Raw genomic sequence first — 23,852 nt, forward strand, 5'->3', positions numbered from 1 at the left:
TTATAGTTGGGGCAACAATAACTCTTCTGTCTGTATTTCATTACTTTTATTTAAGATTCTCTGCTCTGCACCGACACAGTGCAGACTGTTAGACTATAGAGGCTGTTTCCAGTGCTTTGATAGTAAGAACATGGGTGCGTTAATATTGTGTATATGTTTGAACATATGCAGAGAGGGAGCAAAAATGGGCTCTGAGCAGCACGAAGGCATCGCCTCACCTTTTCTCCTCCTCTCCATCTCGCAGGGAATGCAGTTCCATCTCTGCCTGTAGAGTTTTACGTTCTAGTCTGTAGTGCCTCTCGGCTTCCTCTGTTACACCGCATATCTGTGCTCGTATTAAGGGACTGGCAGTGTGGAAGATGACTTTTTTTTTTTTTTTTTTTTTAACCTCACAGGTAAGGTCAGGTAGAGACAACAATGCTGTCGTTCATGACAGCGGCCCGGTGTTACAGCACTATTTCCTGTTACCGTGCCAAGTACCCAGAAAATAGCTCATCGGTAGTTAACCCGTGCATGTTCTACTTCTGCTAGTAACTGAGCAGATTGCAAAATGTTGAAAGAATTTGTAGGGATAGTCCTAATTCCTTTATAAAACCAGTTGAAACCATAGAAATGCAAGTTCCGATTCAGGGGCGCAGGATGGTTCGGTGCCAGTGGTGTCGCGCCTGCGCTCCAGCCAGCTGCTGCTGCCCTGCTCCCAGCTCCCCTCTCTGTAATTCAGCCCGTGTTCTTCGGCCTGCCGGTCACTGCGCAGTTACACATGCGCTAGCTACGCCATCAGCCCGATCCTGTAAGTTCGGGACGTATGAGTAGTCTTACTGCATTTCTAGGAATGACCTGGGACAGGTTTCAGCGTCTGCATATGCGCAACTATTCAAAGGTTCCGGGGGGAAGGCGAGGGGAGATTTGGGAATATGATTCCCATGGGAGAATGAGTTCTTAGATCAGCATTCAGCATGAGCTGAGAGATATTTGCGGTGCCTGTGAATCCCAGCACAGTTAGGAACTGGACCAGAAGCCGATACTCAGCTGCTTTTCGGGGCGGCGTGTTCCCCATGCATGAGGTATGATCCCGTGCCTGGCTACTGCTGTGTTGGAGATGGTAATAGTTGAGGTAGCTTGGAGGCTGGAGCTTTTGCCACCTTTTTTATGGACACTGTCCCGTCTCTGTGAAAGCATCAACTCCTGGTTTACAGTGAGAGTCAGGATCTTCTGCTGATAGCTCAGCAACAGTGGGACCTGGAAGCAAGGAACTGGTGTTTCTCAGGGCCCAGTACCGCAGATGGCTTAAGACGGTGTTGCTAAGCCAGCCTGCACCTTACGGGAATCCGTCCACAGCAGGAGCTCTGCTGGAATTACTGCAGGTGTTTCGAGTAGAGACTTTCCAAAGGGAGAGTTTGGCATGTTGCACCACTGTGAGCTCAAGGAGCTCCTGCTGTTTGCCTCTCTGCTGGGATTACCCAAATTCCAAAGGAAATCCTAGACCCGGCTTCCTCTATCGCAGGAGGAATGCGATAGCACAAGGCTAACAAAAAAAAGAGTTTGCGCAGCAGGCATCATGGTATATCTCATATGGGAGCCTCCAAAAGATGGACTCGAGTAGTATTGCTGTGAGAATTTACTTTCCTGGTTCTTCTATTTCTTGTTATAGCTTCTCCCCTATGATTATTCTTAAGTCTTTATTTAAGGCCTTAGATGGTAAAAACATGGATAAAAAAGTGAATGGAAATATTAGCATCAATTTCAGCAACAACGAAGATGATTTGACCAGCTGCATCAGAAGCTGTGAAGTGCTTTCCAGAAGGGATTTATTTGAGAAGCGAACCACCTAGACCCCACTTATTAGCGTTCTTTGGGGCTCGGATCTCCTGGCATGCAGCAGAATCCACTCAAAATCTGATGCGTTATCCGAGAAGTGTTTGTATAAAACTTCATCAGCAAATCTCGTTTAAAAAGTAGATCCCAAAGGATTCATTAAAAAATTTTAAAAAGGGAACCCAGCAACTGAGAAACCGACCCTCTGTCTGATAAGGAAAGAATTATTTTATTCTTTCCAGCAGGACGATTTGTTGTTTTCAAAATTTAATTACATACTGTTTTATAGTTTTACATGTGCGGGTTGAAAATACATCTTTTAGCTGAAAGGGGCATGCCTTTGCAGGAGTCTCGCTTTTCCCTCTACCATCAGCAGTACCTCTCCTTCATGTCTCGCACTTCATCCCTTAAGTATGTGCTCTGCAGCTGGGTACGGGAAGTGCCCGTTCCAAAGGGCCACCTCATGTTTGGCAGCAGGACAGCAACCGGGTTGTGCTACCGATCATAACGGTGCGGCAGTGACCACCTTTGCCCTAGCAGTCTCAGAAATATTTCTGCAGTTCCACTTGCCTTGAAAAGTCTCAACTTCTTTTGTTTTGTGTGAATTGTTATTGACTGAGGTTTTGGAAGCAACTGAAAGGCAAGGATTTTCTTACTTTGTTTGCCAAGATTTGTGAAAGAATAATTTTGCACAACTCTTAACCTTTCTGACCTGGAACTGTACCAGGTTTAAATTAAAATTATTTAATTTGAATGACAAATTCACAGTTTCATAATAATTTTCCATGACTTTACATTGATTTACTAATAGAATTATGTTTTCTACTAGAAGTACGCATGAGAGAAAGACATTACAAACAAATTCTGCTTGCTGTGTGTACCTTATTATGTCAACGGGCATCCAGGTTGTTCTTTGCGTGCCTTCTCTGCGTGTTGCAACATCAGTAAGTAAAACTGCAAGTAATCATTAAAAATGTCTTAAAACAGGAACATTCAAATGTAAACATTAAAACATTAAAGAGTAGTATCAGGTTTAACAGGATTTTTTAAAAAACAACTTTCTAGTCACATTTCCCATGTTTGCTTCTTGATCATTAACATGAAAACATCTTGCATTTTAAAGTTGTGATTTATTTTTCATGTTCCGCTGCTTGTTTCTTTCTCAGCTCAGACAGCAGAACATGATTAATGGTGCTGGCTGTTTTAAGATTTTTTAATTCCCCTACATTGTAGTTCCCAAGCATACTACTGTACTAGTTTAGCCGGGATGTTCAGGAAGAAAGATTTTAAACCTTCATGAAACCTTTTTGCGCTCTATCTCTCAATGTTATGAAGAGCTTTTGTTACTACTGCAGGCCTTGATCCGTACACGTACGAGCGAGGCAGACCTTTATCCCCGCAAGGCACCGCACGGGGGTCGGTCGGTCTTCGGAAGCCTCTACTTGTGCACGTCCACACGTAGCCGCGAGAATGTTTTGCAGAAACTTTAAAGCCAACAAGCAGGCGAACAGGCAATGTCCTCTTCCCTGAGCCCTTGGAGCTTTGGACCTGAAGGGTTCAACCTGGCTTTTAAACCCCGAAATTTTCTAAAATAGCATTTTGGCTGTCTGCGGTATCTGTAAGCTCTTGTGAACTAATGCTGAAAGAGCCCCAAATGAATGTTGGGTTCTGATGACACTGATAAATTACTGAGCCTTTTGCTAGTTTAGGTCCTCTTGTTAATGGTTCAAATTACGCGCTCGCTTGCTTTGTCACAAATGTGGAGTCGTGCACTGAAGTCATCGGTGTGACTGACAACAGAATGGCCAAAGATGGCCATGGGCAGCCGGAGGCCGCCTGCCAACTGTAATTAAAGCCCTTGATTGAAATAAATGTCAGAGTCTACTCTTTATATATGTATTTAAAAAAAAAAATAATAAAAAAAAAAAACACCACCAAAACTGCTTCCCTTTTTAAGCTACCAAATTACTAGCTGAAGAGAATATTTTTTAACCATAGTTGTGGTGACTGGGAAATGCTGTAGAATGCTGTCAGAGTTCATTTTAGGGCCTTCATCTAAAATGTATCTTTAGCTGCTGGCAGAGTGGCATTTTTAGAATAGATTGAAAAGAGCTATAGTCTCCGTGTTTCTAACCCATCTCGATTAGCTCTTCTTCCTTTTTGCAGTCTTATTTTCATATGTAAGTATTCCAAATACAAGAAACTTGCTCTGGAATAAAATTTCATACACAGAGACCTTAATTCTGTCTTCAGAACAAAACCCAAAACAGCTTCAGGTTTTGGTTTGAGGAGAACAGTAGTTACCATAAAAATCGGTTGCTCGTACAGGCAGCTCTCAATCCGGTACCTAATGGCAAACCACATTTCTGCCCTCTGGATGAGAGGATGACACGTGAAGGTGGTATCTTCTGAGCAACTGATTGTAATGTGCAGCTTGAAATACAGCACAAAGCATCTGGAAAATCCAAAAACCAAACCAAAATCTAAGAAATGAAAAATCATTAATACTGCGTCTGTCTTTCCTGCATTTGAGTGTCTTTGTTTTCCTTTCCAATAACTACAGCTTGAAATTATGGTCACAGTGCCAACCTTAAATTTGATTTGTTTTCTTTGCTGTTGTCATTCTGTTATAAATGTAATGCTATTTTAATTTTTTTTTTCTTAAACTGGAGGAGATTTTTCTGTTTTTATCCCTGTAAGATGTAGTTGATTCTTACCTAAATGAGGCTGCTGGGAAGAAACGCAGGTCACTCATTCAGCTGCAACCTATATGCAGCGACATGCAGCTTCCTCCGTCGTTTTCTTTCCAAGGTCAGCAGTGCTGCCACCAGACCGGCCGCCTTCTCATCCTGCCGTATGACAACTTGGATGAAGTGGAGTTGACTGATATTAGATGTAGCAAGATGGAAGCTGTGTTGGTACACAAATGAAAATCCCTGAACTTACTGCAATGCCTAATGGCGTCCCTCTACAGAAAGGGTTTGCTTCCTCTTTGCCACATTGTTCTTCAGCCTCGTGATCCTTCAGGCCTCCTCTTTAATACTGCATCCTTAAATAAGGATGACACAGAAAATCACCCTCCATTTATATACAGCTGCTCTCCGACCGAGGCAATCCGGCTTTGTCTCCATTTCTAACCTTGCAGTATGAAAGGAGGAGATTGTCAAACCACGTTGATGGACATGTTAGAAATATCCTGGTGGATTTGTCCTACTAGAGTCATGCCACCATTTTGGAGCAAGTACGGATGCTTTGAAAGGGCTTAGGTAACTTTTCAGATATATTTTAAAATGATGGAAATGCTACCAGGAGAAGATATCAAAAGGTATCCTGGAGATAGAACGTTCTGTTTTCATTTGTCTGTATTAAAATCAGTACGGTAGGGCACACTGACACATCATGGTGCACTGTTCTTTGGTCCTCTCACTTACCTTGTTAATTTGCTGCATGGAATTCACAGAACGACAATAAAACGCCCTCGGCATGGGAGCACCTCTAGGAACACAGGCTGCCTAATTCTGCGAGGTGCCGTGGGTGATGGTGGCGCGTTTGCCGATATGGTTAGCTGGGATTCTTGATTCATCTTGTGCCTTCTTGCTCTGTCGGGTTTATGGAAGTTACGTATCACTGAAGCCATATGTTATGTTTCCAGGCAGAGCTGTAAACCATTTCATTTTTACTGCTGCTGAGAGCAGATCAATCTATAGTGCAGCACTAGTGATGGAGAATTTTTTAAGGGTAATGGGAGAAATAAAAAGAGCGAGCTTGGCCCAGATACTATACTACTGCATCTTCCAGAGAATTAAATCCCTTCCTATTTATAAATTTTTAATTTCTCAGAAAGAATAAAGAAGGTTTTCACCCTACTTTTGCAGCTGGGAAAAATGTGACAGATTAAGAAATTAAGGTTCATTTTTAAAGGGGGGGGCGGTGTGCGTTGTGATGTAGTCAGCAGTCTGATACTAATGGATAGAGTGTGTGTTGCCAGAATTTGGAAGTTCAGTATAACCTTAGGGATCTAATCCATACCCCTTATTTAGGTAATTAATTCTTTTACCTCAGCATTGCCAAATCCCAGCATTCAGAATTATATGAGCTGGTAAAATATTGCAAGTGGCTAAGAAATATGGGGGCTTGAGATGTATTTTGCCCTTTTTAAAGAAAAAAAATCTTTGGCTTTGAGTCAAAACACTTTCAAAATTCACTTTACAACCAGAAGGCCTACAAGCATCTCATATTTTTGAAAGGAAAATTATGTTTTTAAATAACAACCTGACTCCCGAAGGTGGGACTTCAGAGTTCAGCAACGCTCATCTTGCGTGGCTTGCACAAATACTTGTGGGTTTGCAACATGAGAGACTTCTCATGTGAGTACGAATTGGCAAGTCCATCCAGGAAGGTTTTCAGTTTCGTCGTTCTGCATGCGAGAGTAGCTACTTCAGCGCCCGATGGATATGGACTTTATAACGGTTTTTTCTGTGACAGTGTATAAAGGGCTGGCATATGTCCATGTGCATGCCTCAGTTGAATGGTACTTTTCTATGCCAGCATGGCCTCAACAAAAGTTGAGCTATTTTAGTTTGTTAACTGAAGAAAAGTTGGACAAGGAGAAGGGGGGGGAGAGTGCTGTACAAAAGTACGGGGGACTCATACAAAATGCGTTGCTTTTTCTTTGCTTTGGCCTTTAAGTATTTTATTAAGGGCCGCTACCACTTGCCCCTAAATTATTCCACTGTAGACAGACTCCGAGCGTATTTTTTCTCTCCAGTGAAGCAAATACTTTGCTTCAGCTAAACCTTGTGGAACATCTACCGTTGCCCCGTCAGCCTTTACGGCATTTATTTTTAAACAAACTAGGACCGGAGTTGGGTAACGTAGTTCTGCCCTGCGCCCTGCCCCTAAAATACAAAGCCTTAGCTCTGATATTCAGCTGGAACTCTTGACGTTGGCGGTAACAGTAAGGCTGAAATTCAGATTAAATAGGTCTGACGCATTCCTTCCAGTCTTAAATGTCATTATTAGGAGATGCCACCTTTTCATGTTGATCTGGTAGGTTTGATATTAATTAACATGTTAATTACATTGACACTGGAAGCATGTTTTAGAATTTTCAGGGAACCTCAAGCTGGGATGAAAAGATACTTTTGTGCAAAGGCGCCTGTTCTGATAATTAAAGAAGATTAAATGGTAACGTACCTTCCTTTCTGCTTTAGAGCTGGTCTCGCCGTCTCTGACTAGCCCTGTTTTCCAGGGATAGTCTCTAATTTGATTCCAGTAGCTTTCAGTCCCTAATTACCATTGTTCAGCCACCAGCTGTTACAGCGGTGGATTTATTTATTGCTTTGGTTTGCTGCAGAACCTGGTACGAAAGAGGAAACCCAACCATTCCCCCTTGGCCAGCGGCGGCGAGCGGCGCGGGGGGAGGACGTAGCTGGCCGCCTCCGAGCCGGTGCCCCGCTCCCACCGAGGGGCACGGCGTCAGCCCCAGCGCTGGTAAGGTGCCCTCCGGCCCCCGGGTGCCTCCGGGCAGGGAAGGGCTGCAGGTTCAGTTAAGCTTGGTTTGCACCTCCCTACCTTGGTCTCTTTCGTGTAAGACTTGATGTCTTAATATATTCATTAATACATACCCTTTCTGCGATTTCTTGGAAAGAGGGATCGGGTGCTAGAATAAGAAGTGCGGGAGGCTCTCCTGCTTCCCAGGGATTTCACGGAGGCTCGCTGCCTGCTCAAAGACTGAACGTTAAAAGCTGGGTACTTCCAGTTTACTGGCAATAAATGGACGTGAAAACCGTGCTGTATCCTGCTGTGAAGTCCCAGGTTTTGTTGCAGAATGTGGTGGATGCAAGGCAGAGCACATCTGGCATTAATTTTGGTAATGAGTAATTTATCAAGACAATCTTGTAATGAATGTGGGACAAGTTTGTGGGCAGGTGAATGGTTCTAAAAAAACGAGGCCAGTTGTACTTTGAGCTATAAGCCTCGCCGCATCTGTGTAAGGTGGAAAAGGGAGGGGACTGCGATGGAAGATCGTCTTTCTCTGGTGCCGGTGATTCGTCTCGCAGCGAAGTGCAGAAAGTGAGCAAGCAGGAGCCTTTCCTTTGCGTTCCTGCCGGAGCTCCCCGCGATTCCGGGGGGAGCCGCGCCTTGGGCGAGGCGGTGCCGGGGGCTTTCTGCCCCGCCGCGGCAGGTAGCGCTTCTGCCGGCTGCCAGCAGCCGCTTCGCCTCCTGGCGCTCTCCCTCTTTGTCTGCCTGATCGGCGGGGCGGGGGCGGGCCGGGCAGCGGGGGAGCCCCGGGGCCGCAGCGGCCGCTGCCCTCCCCTCCCGCGCCCGGTCGGCGGCAGGGCGAGAGGCGAGGGGCGGCCCCGCTCCGGCCGCCCGCCACAGGCCCCGGGCCCCGGGCCGCGCTCCCCGGGCGTGGCCGCGCCGCGCCCCGGCCCGCTCCGGCTGCGGCTGCCCGTCAGTTCCGCCCCCCGGGACGGAGCCTCCCGGGCGGCGGAGGGAAGAGCCATGTGAGAGGGACGCGTCCCCCGCGGGAGCCGCCGGCGGCCGCTCTTCTCCCGTCGGAGCGGCGGGGTTGGTGGTCTCTGTTCCCTGGATGGGCTCCGCCTGCGGGGAGGCTGCCGGCCGGGTCGCGAAAGGAGCGAGCTGCACGGAGGAAGGGGGCTGCCGCAGCAGAAGGCCGGGTCCGCCGAGGGGCTGCGGGGGCTGGCGGAGTTCCCTGCTCGGGGCGGCAGAACCGGCGCCTGGCCTCGATGCCCGCGGAGCTCCGACAGGTGAGTGCCGGACTTGCCCGGCCCTGGCGGCCCTCGCCTCCGCGCCGGCCCCGGCTGCCAGGCAGGGAGGCTGCCGGGGTGGAAGGGCTGCCCGCTCCCGCGGTCGGCTCGGGGCCGGGAACTGAGAGCAAAAGCTGAGCCGCTCCTTCTAACGGAGCGCTCGAGAGAGATTTTGCTTTTGTCTCGGTTCTGTTAATTGGTGAAGCACCCAAAAAAGCAGGCTGTTGTTTTCCTTGACCTTCTCGTCCCGCTCAACAAATCGGGAACTCTTTGACGTGAACAGCTAGAAACAGTGCTTTTAAAAAAGAAAGCTTTGCTGCTGTTTGCTTTTGTTAAACGTTTGCTTTTCTCATAGGGTGTTCTGTTGCTTTCTCTTTGATTTTGTTGTTGAACATACCAGGGAAGTAACTTCAGTTTTTCGCTCTAAATGTTATCGTAAACAAGAAGCCCTCTCGGCTGTCATCTTAATAATTACAAAGGACTTACAGCTCTGTGCAAAAAGATTTTAAATATCATTCTTTACCTTGGAGTGTCATTGGGTTTTGCAGAGTAAAGCTGTTGCAGGCTAGATGTAAATAAATAGACATGATGTAGAGTCCTGTAATTTATAGGTGCTTACCCTGTTAACCTCCTTCATCTACCTTGTAAGCCTCAGGAAACCCTATGAATTCAGGTGGCAGCAGGGTAGAGCTGCTCCTCAAACTAGGATCAGGTGTTACCTTTTTCTTAACCCTCCTTTTTCTTCTCTGCCTTTTTAATTTTGAACAGAGTATTTTAGAGTAAGAAAATGCAACCATAATACACCACCGCCCCGCCTGCTAGAGGGGTCCAAGCCCTGGTTTTGTTGGGGTGCTTGGTGTGTCACGCTGCCTGGGGACTTCGGAGGGAGGACGGGACTTTATTTGTGTGTGGTCCTGCTCCTGCTGCCCGACCTGAAGTTGCTGTGCCTGTCAAATTGCGTGCAGGGGTTGTTGATTTTTTAGATAGAGTTAGCAGCTCTTTGGGGATTTGTTTTTTGTTTTTTTTTTCGATACATGAAGAAGAAACCTGGAGGTAAGGAGCAGAATGCTAACTGTAAAAAAGGTGTGTCTCATGTCTTTTGCCCTGTGCAGTAGGGCTTTCTGTGCTCTTGTCTTCTGGGCTTTCTGTTTTGATAGGAGGAAAAGCTTGAGTGAGAGTGGAAGATTATAGTTAATCACTTTAGCTCATGCATTTCAGTTAACTTGTAAATTCTTTTTCCATATCAAAACAAAAAATCTCATGGCTTTAATTTTCATGCTGCCTGGCATAGTTGAGGATCAGAGATATGTTATTTTATCTCTTCTGATGGAGCAAGGGTTCTTGATGCATTCTGAGGTCTTTTTGCCATTAACTGATCAGTCTGCTACCACAACAGTGTATTAGAGAATGCTTTGCTTAATGAAAGGCAGTAGTTTTAAACTGTGAGTTGTCAGAGAAATTTATTGTGTAGTTGCAGGGCCTCTAGAAAGTAATCTTTTAGCTTTAATGATCACAATTAAGTAAAACTAAGCCAAATAGATAAATGACTTTGAGGTGAATGGCAAGTCTACGCCATCCATACAGAGAAAAATGGGAGAGGTACTAGAAAGGATGCCTTAACTAAAGACCTAATGTGTTTAGATACTCCTCACATTAAAATCTGAGTACAGAGAGTTATGAAATCATAATTGACAAGAACCAAGAGTAACTTCTAACTGTCCTTTTGGCTTCTGTGGGGAACAGCCATGCTTCCTGAGGTTCTGGGCCACAAAAGCAGCGCTGTACTTGGGAGCACTGGCAGAAGAAGCAAATGCTGAAAAGCCCTTCTTGTGGCCACGAGCGTGGAGGGCAGGCGTCACCTCGGCCTTCTCCCTTGGGCCTTCCCCTTCCTGCGGCCGGAGTTTGCGCTGAGCATCTGCAGTCTGGCTTTCTGCAGTGGCCTGAGTGTCAGGATGGGGTTCGTGAGGTTCAGAAGGAGCTTCAAGTCTGGAACTGAACTAGGAAAATCTGTTTGGTCACTACACGACATACCGCTTTGATCTGGATCTGAAGCCTTAAGTGCTGGCTTGCCTCAGCGCCGTGAAGTTGTGAAGGGGAAAGGAGTCACTTCAAGTGACTTTTGCCAAAAACTCTTCAGTTCTGTGCTATTCCTGCTTCAGCAAACCCTTTGCTAACATTGTGAATTCAGGCACCGAGCTCAGTAAGGCTGCCCTTCCTCAGCACTTTGTCCCTGAAGCGTTTTGCTAGAGGATGGTACTGATGTGAGAGAGTATGAAATCTTAGATCTGGCAGGATGAAAAAGTGGTTAATGCATTAGTGATATACTTGGTATGAGTCTGTACCAGTGGTGGGAATGTTGTGGAAGAAATGTTCGTGGAGGTGCAGCATGCAAAAGCATCATCATTTTCCAAACAGCTGGGCAAGTCATACTAGAAAAAACAAGTAAGAAGGGAGCTTAATTTTTAACGTGGATCTCTATGTGGATTCACACATGGATTCTCACGTGTCATGGGCTGCCCAGTGTGGGTATAGGCCTGAAACAGCTGTAATGTGCTCTCCTACCTTGGAGTAAAGAGAGGCAGCAGTCCACAATGCTCCCCAAAGGGAGCCCTTTGCCAGCAGCTGTGACCCCTGCGGCAGCGCTGGTCCCAGGGGATGTGCTTCATGGCTCCCTTCCTGAGATGGTGAGCTACGTACCGGAGCAGCTGAGTGGAGGCAGACGTTCCCTTCTGCTGGCTCTGCCACGGAGGCGGTGATTCCCTGCAGGAGGGTGGACGTTGTAGCTCTGCAGGCAGTTACTGCCTCGCTCGGGTGCGGAACTTTGGCGCTCGGGTGTGGGGACGTGCCTTTGCCTCTCGGTGCAGGGGCTTGCACAGCGCGGTCCTTCGCTGTGGCTGGGGCGCTCCGGGGCTGCAGCAGGGCACGACGTGTGGTGGAGGTGCTCTGCTTCTGAAAATGCTCTTGCAAGAACCGTGTTCTTCTAAAAGTGCTGTTGGGATGGGAGGGTTTATAATGTCCCACTGGCGCGTCTGCATGCACGTGCAGCTTTGTAACAGCAGCAGACATACCAAGCGAAGCATTCCAGCGATTGCGCTTCCGAGGCCGTGTTGCTCAGCCACCTGTCGTGAGGTGAGCTGGTGTGCAGGGGCAATCAGGCTGGCTGCATTTTTTTGCTTAAGTTACACTGCAGTTACTAAAAATAAAAGGTTGCTTTTTTTTTTTTTTTAAAGTATGTACGCTCAACATCTTTCATAATGTAGAAATACTCATTATGGAAGATGAAAACGGGGAAAACGGCACATTAAAGAGTTGGATTTGAAACTGCATGGGCTGGATGTTTCTAACAAGGCTGTTCTCAAACATATAATCTCGAACAGTCTTCTCCGAGAGGAGTTCACTTCTGCCACTAAATTAAGGGTTTGATACTGACTTCAGTAGGAGTAGAGTCAGGGCCACTGGTTGAAAATAGTTGTGACGTGTCTAAAATGTCTCTATATTTGGGTGTTAAATAATAAGGCATTTCCCTGAATATGAGGATTTTCGCATGCTCTCAGCGTGTCTTTATCTGTTCCTGCATCTGTTCCTCCGTGGCTCTCCGTTAATTTCCTCTGTGAGAGCAAAATTGTGGAACCGTATGCAGGGAAACTTAGAAAAAAGCTCCTGTTTCATTTGAAGTATGCCGTAAAGGTGGAGGGAGCATACCATAACGTATTTCACTTACTGCTGCTTCCCACCCCAAAACTTCTGAAGTGCCTAGGCTAATTTAAGGAGGTGTCACTCCCTCCCCTCACCCCCCAAGATACCACTTTGAGACACAGAAGTAGTGCTCCTAAAATAACGTGGATTTAATTAAGGAAACTAAAATTTCAGACTCCGCTGCTTGTTCTCCTTTCTGGAAATATTTGTGGGTATGGCTGTGTGAGATGGGAGCTTCAGCTTCACTGGGTTAAGAAGATCCTATCCTTCTCTGCTGCTGGCTGTTGGTTTCCCAAATCACGCAGCAGGTTGCCCTCTTGGTTACGCAAACACGCATTTTCAGGACCATTCTGGGGACCAGTGAATTGATCCAGCTTAAAAACTGAAGCAAACCCTGTATGCTTTAGGAACGACATCTTGAACCAGACTGTTCGTGCCTTCCTCCTGGGGTGAGACGGGGAGGAGAGGCGGCTCTGTGTTAAGCAGGTCAGCAGGAGAAGGGAAAGGGCAGGACCGAACGGGAGCCTGTGCACAGGCTCTCCTGTAACTGCTCCTGCTGCGGGAACAAGGCGACGGTGCCGGGGGTTCCTATCTCAAACGTCCTGGCCTGGGAGCTCTGTGTACGTTTGGTTTGGTCAGATCTTCCCGAGGACAGAACGGAGCGTTAAAAAGACGCTGTTCTTTGTGGTTTTGAAAACTACTGTGGTTTCAGCAGCACCTGTGTGACCGATGTCCAGCAAAGCTCAGCTCTGCCCAACAGTGCCTTTGTGGAAAAATGGCAGAAAAAGTTCAAGATGTGTAGGCGGGTTGATAGTGGATGGGAACTTTCTTCTGTTTAACTCTGCCTTCCAAGGTATTTTTGTTACTAGGAGTCTTCCTGATAATTTCATATTAGCCTCTGTATTTTTCATGGCATTGCACAGGCTTGTTTATACTACAGGAGGTAAGAGAAGGAAATTCATGTTGCAGTAGCTTTAATAGTCGCAGGGTTAGGATAGCAGAGGTGACACTTAGTTTATGTTCAAAGGTTTTGTTTCTGGTGAGAAATGGACCATAGGATTTTGCTAGTAGGTTTTCTTTGGTTTTACTTTTCCTTTTAAGGATGAGGGGGACCTGATGATTCCTCCCTGTGCCCCAACCACGGAATAAATAGCAAGAGTTTAAGAGTGAATGGAGTCCCTGAAATAAATCCTGAGGCTAGAGAGAGCATGGTTCAAATTCTTGGATAAAAGGAAAACTGAAACTCAAACTTTGATAGTTTTAAATTTCACAGTGTCCTTTGTGTCTCATGTATCTCGTTAGGTTGCAGCCAGGCTTTGGGATTTTTTTTTTTAATTCATTTGTCTGCATGCCTAAGCAGTGAACAACTGTAACTGTGCCTGAGAGATGCTGATGAGCACGCAGGGGCTAAAATCTCACTTTCTCTGGGGAATCGTAACCTTTTGTATCTACAAATGGGCGGGCAAGCGATTCCACGGACTCGGGGCTCCCTGTACTCTGCAGTAATATGAGAATTCCTTACTTTCGGTGGTGTTCGCTGCCTCTTGGAGGAGTCAAGTCCACACCTGCTTACAGCAGGAAGCTGAAATGCCTGAGTTTTCCCTTTTGGCTAATCCCACACATCTCTCCTTAGCATCTCAACGCTTCTCTTTGCATTCAAAAAATAAAGTGAAAACTGTTCAAAGTAAACCTGGAGAGTTTTTGGGCTTGGGAACTTCTGCCTCCACAAGCTAAATCACTTGGCACAGCTCTGAACTTTTATTTTTAGTAAAACTTTCACAGCCAGACTATTGTAATGTTCAGAGAAAGAAATGTTCCTGAAAGCCTGAAATGAAACCAGAATGTGAGGGCTTATTTTTATACTGTAGAGAACGTATTTTCGTGTGTGTTTCTGTGTGTGCATATATGTATATATATATATATATGTATAAAAATATTATGGAGGAGATGAGAAGATGGTTTAATTTAAGTAACATTACTCTGGGTGTGTGTAGTGTAACTCTGATCAGAGTCATCTGGAACATTCAGAAGACTTTTCAACTTAGAAATTTGTAATTCATTAAGGCGCTGATAAAAGATACGCAGCACAATTTGTTTATGGATGGTAGAGCCCTGAGATGTAAACAGTTTCTCTGTGTGTGTGCGCGTGTGTTTGGGATTATTCTGCTGTTTGAATTGTAAACTCTTTCAAATTATTTTAGCAAGCTTTGCATCTGAAGCTATTGGCATCCCTCCCTTTCGATGATGTGATTCTCGGGCAAATTCAGTGTTCGGGGAGTCAAGGCCCTTTTGGCGGCGGGCACAGCAGCAGGTGGGCCGTAGCTGGTTGGGTTTGTGATGCACTTAACAAAGACATAAACCAGTGTTTACACCAGGGTGTTCTGCAGAGACGAGAGCTTTCCAAATTTGAATGAGATGGAATTTAATACAGGCGATCGAAAGTATGTTAAATTCCAAGTAGCTGTGGAGAAAGGTTTGATAAGGAAACCAGTATATAGGACTATATATGGTACTTCACACAGTACTGCGTTACAGTAATGCAAACCAAGTTATTTTGTTTTGAATGGACAAAATGACTTATTTGTAAAACAGATTATGCAGGTGGCTGGATTTCTCTATTAATATCTCCCTGAATCCTTGTTAATCACTGGTAAACCAGACCCTAACTCTTTAAATTGGAATGGTGGCTAGCAGCTCTTCCATGGCACCGCTGTCTCCTGTTGGTATAAATTCTGTGGAGCAGCTGCTCTGGTTCTGCATCAGGTCAGGCTGATGTTCTCCCAAGCACATCATTTACTCCAGTCACCTTGCTGGCTTCTGTTAGTGTTTTGTCCTTCTTAAACCTTCTTCCTAATGGTAGCAATGGTGACCAGAATAATTCTTCTATTGTTCATATACATTAAATTAGGAGAAATGTATTACCATTTAAACTTAATCCAGCAGATGCTTTATGTTACTGGCCTCAGTTCCATTGGTTATCAGCTCATCTGTCAAACCAGCAATATGTTTTGGGAGACCAGTGTTGCCCAGCTGGGCTGTCTTGGTGATCTCTCTGCCATTTTAAGTCTCTGATGAATCCTAGATATGGTTTTCACTAGCTTAAGAGTGCAACTCTTTATAGATCATTTTTTATGATGTTCTAATGAGGGAACAGTTATAAATAACTCTCTTCCTGGGTTGTAAAAGATTTCAACTTAAATGCCAGATGCTGTGAAAGTAGAGAGTGACTTTGTAAATTGTAGGTTTTATTTATAAAGTATGTGTTTGTGCTGCTTACTGTTGTAAAATCTAACTCGCGCTGCTTTCGCAGCATCTGGCCGTGAGATGTCCCCTTGAACTCCTGGATTGCTGACGGGCTTTCTTTTATTTAAGAGTAACTAATGATACTAAGAGTTGCCTTTAATGAAAAGGGAATGGCTATTTCTGTGCTGGTAACTTCAAAAGCTGTATGTTTTCATTACTTCCCCTAAATGCTGCTTGGCCTATGCATTATCATGCCTTAGTTGTTTTCTGTTGAGTTGGTAATATTTTGAAATTAGCTGGTGTGCTGCAAAAGAAATTCTTTACCATCTAGTTGCTTTTTCCTTTTTTTGCTACTAGATCTACTGCTACCTGGGCTTTAGTAAAGCCTTTGACACCGTTTCCCACAGCACCCTCCTGGAGAAACTGGCTGCTCCTGGCTTGGACGGGTGTACGCTTCGCTGGGTAAAAAACTGGCTGGGTGGCTGAGCCCAAAGAGTTGTGGTGAATGGAGCTAAATCCAGTTGGTGACCAGTCACCAGTGGTGTTCCCCAGGGCTCGGTACTGGGGCCAGTCCTGTTTACTGTCTTTATCAACGATCTGGACGAGGGGATCGAGCGCACCCTCAGTCAGTTTGCAGATGACACCAAGGAGCGTTGATCTGCTGGAGGGCAGGGAGGCTCTGCAGAGGGCCCTGGCCAGGCTGGGTTGATGGGCCCAGGCCAACTGGGTGAGGGTCAGCAAGGCTCAGGGCCGGGTCCTGCACTGGTCTTTTCCAATCTAAATGATTCTGTGATTCTATGATTCGTATCGTATGAGAGTTATGTGATTCTTGAATGCTCATGAAAGAGGTGATTGGACTTCATGGGTGAGATATTTCCCTCTGGGTGTTCTCACTTGTTGCTCGTTTGGGTAAAGAAAGTGAGCCGGTGAAAGCCTCTCCTAAAGCAGCGGTTTGCTCCCCTGTTCCTGACCGGCGTGAGACTGTAACCTTCTCACCTTACTGGGGCATCGGAATGGCAATACTTAAACATGCCCAAAACTTAAGAATTCAAGACATGCGTAATGCCCTGGTTTACACATGCATTAAAACCTACGTTGCCACGATAAGGGCTTCAAAAGTGCTTCGCATAGTTTATGTGCTGTTACAGATGAACCCTGCAGCTGGTTTGCAAATAGGAGGGGAAGCAAAGGTCTGCGTTTCTCCCCAGGCAGGGAGGCGGCGAGCTTGGACGATGGGAGTGGATGCCAGCTAACACCGGTGGTTGAGCGAAGTTAAGCCCACGGTTTTCTGGGTGGAATTTCCATGAATCAGTTATGTGGAAAGCCTGTCCTTGCCTTCTAGCACTGGCAGGCAAGTTAGTAGATATTTAATAAAACATATGGAAGCTTTCTTAAGTCTGCTGGTTATGGCATTAATTCGCTTCTGCAGGATGATTGCGTCCTAGCAATAAGAGTGTCGGAACCTGATGCTGCAGCTCCCATCTCTTTTCCTTCCTCCCCTCCCATGTTTTTTAATAAGCTTATTGTACTTTCTGGTCCTTCATTCCCCTCTTTGCCCAAAAGGAATGGATTCAGGTATATTTACAAGAGTTTTAGAAAATTGTATTTCTCACATTAGCGTGTGTAAATGTATGCTAGGCAAGGAACGTTTTGCATTTGTCCTTAGCAATTTCATCTCATCTGGGTCACTCTTTCTCTTTCTACCATGACATGTTGGTTTATTACCTGAGGTTAGAACGCATCTTGGTCACGGCGACCATTTGTCTTGTATTTTATGATGTGATCTTATCACATCCTATTTCTTTTCTCTTTCCTATTCAGCTTTTCATCTGTCAGTGACAGTCATGACACCAGCTACTGGCATAGTAATACCAGGGCGATGTATTAGTGCATACCGTTGGCAATTTTTAAGGGTAATACTTTGCTTCTACGGTACAATATTCTTTTTAGCAGGTTATTTCTGGAGGGGAGAGCCATTTGTAATTACATCAAAACCAGCAGCCGTCAATCACTTTAGATGTAAGAGATCACAAAAAAAGGTTTCCTTGGATAACATTCAGTAAATATGAAGCAAACAGAAGGTGACACTGCACCCTTCTCTCTTGGCTGCAACAGTGCAAGGAGGTGCAAAGAAGTGCTAACTTATTTGTGTAATAGTGACAGACAGACCTTTGTATTTGCAGTTGCAACTTCCATATTTTAACATAGAAGAATAAGTACCTTCCATCAACTCTATGAGAATGTGAAGCGAGAGGGAGAATATTGTTCAGTTCTGTTGTTGAAAATGTTATGGCCTTTTTTAATATGTTGGATTTAAAAATGCGTTCTTTCCTACCATTTCTTCAAGAGCCGAACCTTCAAAGAGAAAACTGCTGCTATATAGGCAACCAAAAATGAGGGACAGACTTTCAAACCTTTCAAGTATGCACCAACTCCAGATATGATTAGAGGTCGATTAGAGTGCTGTGTCAATCTACCGAACAATTCTGCAAATCTGGCTGCTGATTTTGGTGTGTAAATAGAACCTGAAACATCTGCCTGCAAGTTGCTTTAAATCGAGTGTGACACACTGTTAATCCAGTAAGTTTTTCTGCTGCTTGGTTTTTGAGACTCCAGTCAAAATCGTCTTTGTGTTTCAGTTACATGGGCTCAGTTTATTTTTCTTTTTCGTTCTTTCCCAAAGCTGACACTTTAAAATTTCAGCTTATCAGTGCCAACGCAAACTTTTCAATACTCAAATAAAATGTAATTTTCTTCCTTTGCTGCCTCAACCAAGAGGCATAGCAAATATTGTGTAACACCCATCCCAAGCTTGGCTGGATTCCAGAGACTTTCCAGAAAAAGAGACACCAGTAAAATCAGCATTTGCCGTGTACATCGAGATAGTAAAGGAAGAGTCGTGTCCACAGCAGCTGAAGTGCTGGGTATGCTTGTACAACTACACTGCAAACGTGTGGGTGCGTTGCGTGAATTGTTGCTCTTTGAATTGTCTTGTGTTCAGAGAAACTTGGCGGAGGTACTTTATGTGGATACTGTTTTGGCAACTGGAGTCACAAAAATATTTACGAAGAATGTTGGGTTCTTCCCCCCTGCTCTTATCCCTCCTTCCTGTATTTAAAATTCCCCTAAGTGTTTTGTTTTAGTCTTCTAAAAAAAATCCACAGTCTTCTTTTAAAGGGACAGGGAGAATTAGCTTTCTCCTGGGTGTAAATTACAGATAAATGCTTTTTAAAGATGCCTTGAAAATTTAAGGTAGTGATGGAAACATACCACTTAAACTATGTTGGTTTTTAATGTTTCTTGTGGATTACAAAGAGTATATTTTTGGGTGGCTAACAAATTGGGAGAAGGTACTTTTCCTCCCTCTTAAAATTCAACTCCGTGTTCTGCTGAAGAAGAATGTCAAGATGGCTTTCCTTGGCACTTGACGCAGTATAGCTCAAGTAGAAATACCGTTTTATGGTTCTGCTGTGTCGCGTTCCCCATAACGGTGGTGGGCAGGCAGTCTGAATGCCCACAGGATCGCCTGGGCTCCTGGTTTCATCCCGAATGGACGCAGGCTGCGAACTTTGCTGTGAAGCACGGTTGGGATCGGACTGCCCCCGTGGTTACTGTGTGGTGACGTGGTTACAACGTGAGGTGATGAAGGGCAACTTCGCCGTTGGACGAAGTAAACTAAATATTGGCCCTGGCAACTGTTGAGGACAGATTTCTCAAAATCGTTGCACAGTTTGCCTGGTTGAGCAATGTGCTTCAGTCTGTTGTCACAGTGCCACTTTTCAGGTTTTTTACTGGTCCCTGAAATTCTGGATTCAGCTCTGGTAGCACTCAGAGCAATGCAGAGCTGGCTTTCTGGCCAACTCATGTCTCATTAATTCTGGCAGAAGTACCGCCACGGTCTGGACTTCGGGCTTCAGGCAGGTGCAGGTCACTGCGCGTCTTTGGGTTTAGTTGAGAATTGAAGGAGAGGGAAGACTCATAAGCTGATCAATTGCATTGGAAATGAAAGAGTTAAGAGTGGAAATCCGATTGCACAGCTGAAATCTCAATCTGAACTTGTGGTCTCTCGAGAGAAAATGCCATTCAGCATCGTTGCACAGAGTTATTTCATTCTTAATTTTAATTGACATGTCCCAGAATGCAACCTTCTCTTACGAATCCGTACAGTACAGAGATGTTTGTGAGTCAGTGTGTCTCCGTGTGGGCGATTTCTGTGTTTTAAATTCAGGTCATCTTTAATTTCCCGTTTGATACCAGCATCCTTTCTGCCTATCTTATTCACTCAATAGGTTTATGAAATTTGAATGAATCTTTCCCTAAATAGGATGTTGGTCACCTCCTGGGATTTCAGCTTAATGGCCTGACCCTGCTCCTTTTTTCCCTCTCCCCCCCTCCGTGGATGCCTGTTGAAGAGATAGAAGTGATGCTTTCGTGGAAGTGTGAGCCCTTGCCTTGGTGACAGGGGTGTCCTGTGCAACTTCAGCAACAGAAGAGTAATTATTTTATTGTTGTAAAAATGGCATCAATGTTTCAGCTTTGTTGCAGGGGAAAAAAACCTCAAGCGAAAACTTGTTCTGGTGTAACATCAATTTTTCATTCCTCTTCTGGGTTTAATTCAAATCCAGTTATTTATAAACCCAGCAATAGCGTCAGAACTGTGCAGCTCCATCCTGTTGTAGTTGTGAGGAGTAGAGATATCTGCTAAAATTTTTGTTTTAATATTTTATATCTCCAGTATTGATTGCATTTTCCAAATAAACTGTATGATTGTCCAGTATCGGGATTATCCCACAACTTAATTAACTTCCTTATAGCTTTTGTCTCTGTTTTGTATCTGATAGGCATCAGTTTAAAGAAACACTTTGCAAATGACAAAGAGCCTAAATGCATACAATAGTCACAAACATAGTGGAAAACTTGTGCTTCGGAATATCAACTTGTGTTTTAATTTGTTTTTAACCTGTAGATGGGCAGATGAGGAAAACTGCAGGCAAATCTGGAACATTGGAGGTTTCATTGCAGCGTAAGCCTGAGCAGTGCTCCCCAGGTCCCGAGTTCCTCGCTCACCACAAAAAAACAGTAGCCTGTTTTATGGCTGTTTTCTGATAAGATTTGAATGCCCCTAGATAAAAGGAGACAAAGCTCCCTGTTTTTATCCTTGCAGCTGATGGGTCAGCTGTAATGTAGAAACAGTGCAGCGCAATACAGCGTTCTCAGTGACGGCTGGAACCGAGAGCATGGTTCGTGGCCGCTTTTCCTTCTTCCTACTTACGAAATGCCTGGCCCTAGGCTGACATTAATTTCATAAGCTCAGAGCTAGAGCCTATAGTCTCCATCACATCTTTCCATGGATTTCATCTGTCGCGTACCTATACCTGGGACGTTTCCTGGATGCGAGCTTTCCACGGCTCTCTGGTTGGTAGGTAAGCCAGTGAGTTTTACTTCTGGTGTGCTCTAAGAGGTCCTGTAGAACTTGCTTTTGCCCGATTTCAGTCTGTTTAGTGTAACAGCAAGGCATGCGAATAATGATCATCTCTGACCAGGTGTTTCTTTGTAGAAATTATCACTGCTGGCTTAGTTCTTCTGGGGGTTTTCTGGTCTGGGGTTTGGAGCAGGAAGGGAGCCTGCCGAGGCTCTGTCCGTGGGTCATTTCATGAACAGCTACTGTGGTCTGACGAAGTGTGTGATTCGGGAGAAGAGAAACTAAATTTAGTTGTTACCTGGTCTTCTTTTGGGATTCTGCTTTGCTTTGAAAAACGTGTCTTTGTTTGAATTTTAAGCAGGTGAATTAAAAACACTAATTGCCTGTGTCGGTGCCCTTGTCAGCTGCCTGCCTGCCTTAGCTGGGGGGGGCTTGGTCAGTTGTTGCGGCAGGGACTTGCGTGGGTTTGTCCGGCCTCAGTGCAGAACGCAGCCTGCTGAAGCTGCTGATGGAGGGAGGTGTGAGGGCTTTGTTCTCAGCAGAATCGTTCCTCTGGTGTGTGTTTCCTCAAAAACCTAGAGGTTTCAGAATCTATTGGCGTGTACGTTTCTAAACTAGAATGTGCATAATATTACAAATGCACTTTACAGGGGCTGTACCATAAACAACTGGAATATGTCCCTGTGTATATGGTTTGTCTTTTCTTTCTCAAACTTTTTCATGCTTTCCTCCCTCCCCCATAGATACCTATATGCTAAAGGTCTGGGGAAAAAAACGTTGTTTATGTGCAGCCTGTTGTTCATTCAAAGTGCATGTTATCCATGGTCACATGCTTTGCTTAAATATTTTATAAGATCAGTGTATAGTATGCTAACCCTGCCTTCTTTCTGCTGTCTGATTGTGCATTTCCACTTATCCCTAGTTGGTAATCTGGACAGCCTTGAAATGTGTAAACTTCTAGCAGATATTTGATTTCAGATATGCTTTGTTCTGAAAGTTCCCCTTTGTTGTGCTCAAATGACAGAGCTTTGAGTAATAAGAAACTTTTTTCCCCCTTGTGTTCTGACTGTACAATGCTGAAGTAATCTTGTACCTGCAAAGGCGGCTGTCTCCTGTCCCCTCATTCCCTGTTGGAATGAATCTTTTCCTGGCTCCGGGTGGAGGAAGGTCTACGTGCGTTCTTCTCCCCACCCCGGAGTGAGTGCAACAGCGTATGGTTGCTACTGCTCTTTTGGTGCTTCTGATCTGACCCAGAGAGGGAGGTGCTTGATCTCTCCGCAGGGGGTCTGCTTTACGCTTTTCTCCTGAAGTTGCAGAAGTTTACAGGAGCTTTGTCACTAAATGTGACAGAAATAGGTCTGGACCATCTGCAGGCTCGGTAGACGTTAAGACTCCTGAGTACAGGTCCACAGTGGCTGAAGTTGCAAGCAATAGTGATTATCCCCAATTTTTTTTTGGTTGAGTTTCGTTCTTATTTGGGCCAGTGAGGAACTGCGTCTTGTTATTATGTTAGGGTCACCACCCTGAGGACAAGTGAAAGCAGTTTATTGTTCAGGTTCAAGCTCTGGAGTTTCACTCTCCGGAGACATTGGTTTCTGCCTTCTACCCATTCAGGCAGATTCGATAGAATGGATTTTTGATTCTTTGCTTAGCCAAAGTTCTTTTAGCAGCATCATTATCTCTGAAGGCAATTTAATTTACAGGAAACGCATTCAACTTCTTGCAGTGTGTGCATCAAGAAAATGTGAGTAGATAATTAATCTGAGGAACTGGAAATTAATTGGGAGGGAAATTGTTGCTTTAAAGATGTGCTAAATAATCACCATTTTACTATATTTAGCTGTCTGTTGAAGTAATATAAGATGCAGAGAAGATAAACCTCTATAGCCTGGTATTCCTTGTTTTGGAGGGACAATACAATACAAACAGCCACATATTTCTGCCTTTAACTCATTGGGCTTTTGTAAGCGCAGAAAGCTGTCAGCTATCAAGAAAGTCTGGGAGCTACTGGGTGGCTGGCTTGCTGTAATACACTTCTGAAAATTTCAGCTTGCTTTCTAGTTTTCCAGAACTGGAAGTCACCCACATGAGTACCTAAGCACCCGTAGCAGTGGGGGCTGGAGGCTCTGCTGTTCCTCGGGTGCAGCGATGGTGTCCGAGGAGTGACGGTGGGCGTAGCGCGGCCCTGCGGGAGAGGCAGCCGCGCCGCCTGCGTATGAAGAGGCGTTTCCTCGGTTTTCTTCTGGACTTCACAATAGATACCCCATGGTAACTACCACCATTCGGTATGCTTTGAAATCGCTACTGAGTGGAAAAGGTGATGCCAGAAGCACATTAGGGCCATGGTAGTGCTGTTCAGGGTGTTTTGAGGAATGTCATGTTTTGAGGCAATAGCTTTTGCTAGATGTTGCATTATCTTTACGCTCCAAGAGGCCTTGTAGGTGGCTTAAATGCTACAAACCATCGGACTAGATCCAGGCTCTGTCTTGTCTTTGGGGTTTTTTGCTTTGGGGGCCAGTGAGTTGCTACCAGACTAAGAGGAGGGTGTTGATGGCACAGCAAGTTATTTTTGCTGGTGCTGAGTTGAACTTTCAGCCATCTGGTGATAATGGTCTCACTCTTGAATTCAGTCTTTCCTTGTTAGAGAAGTTTAATTGAGATGTGATGAATGAAGATGGTGTGCAATGTATCAGTTGCACTTTTGTGTCTGACAATAGCAAGGATCAATTTAGTGAGAAGCACATTAGAGCATACTGTGGCTACTGATTTAGAATCTAATCGAGACCTTTTTTCTCATGAAGTGGTTGTGAATGTCAGCATATAATAATAGGGGGCGGTGTGTCAATACCATGGAGACAGCCTGTTGGAAATTATATGGAATTAATTCTAGAAAACAATGATGT

General features: G+C 44.9%; 1 protein-coding gene across 13 annotated transcripts in view; it reads left to right on the forward strand.

The window, feature by feature from the left end:
* ARVCF (ARVCF delta catenin family member) overlaps window positions 1–23,852 on the forward strand; it is a 287,922-nt gene that overhangs the window by 123,955 nt on the left and 140,115 nt on the right. The window contains exon 1 of one of the 13 annotated variants that reach the window (XM_087754807.1): window positions 8,228–8,588. The exons of the other annotated variants lie outside the window; for them this stretch is intronic. Within the exon in view, the coding sequence (XP_087610933.1) occupies window positions 8,568–8,588 (21 nt within the window). The 5' untranslated portion in view covers window positions 8,228–8,567. Of the gene's footprint in view, window positions 1–8,227; window positions 8,589–23,852 lie in introns of those variants that run through there. 13 annotated transcript variants of the gene reach the window in all.

The sequence above is a fragment of the Nipponia nippon genome, unplaced genomic scaffold (genome assembly GCF_047370975.1).
Source record: "Nipponia nippon isolate SJK-2023a ecotype South Korea unplaced genomic scaffold, ASM4737097v1 scaffold_18, whole genome shotgun sequence".
NCBI classification, from domain to species: Eukaryota; Metazoa; Chordata; class Aves; order Pelecaniformes; family Threskiornithidae; genus Nipponia; species Nipponia nippon.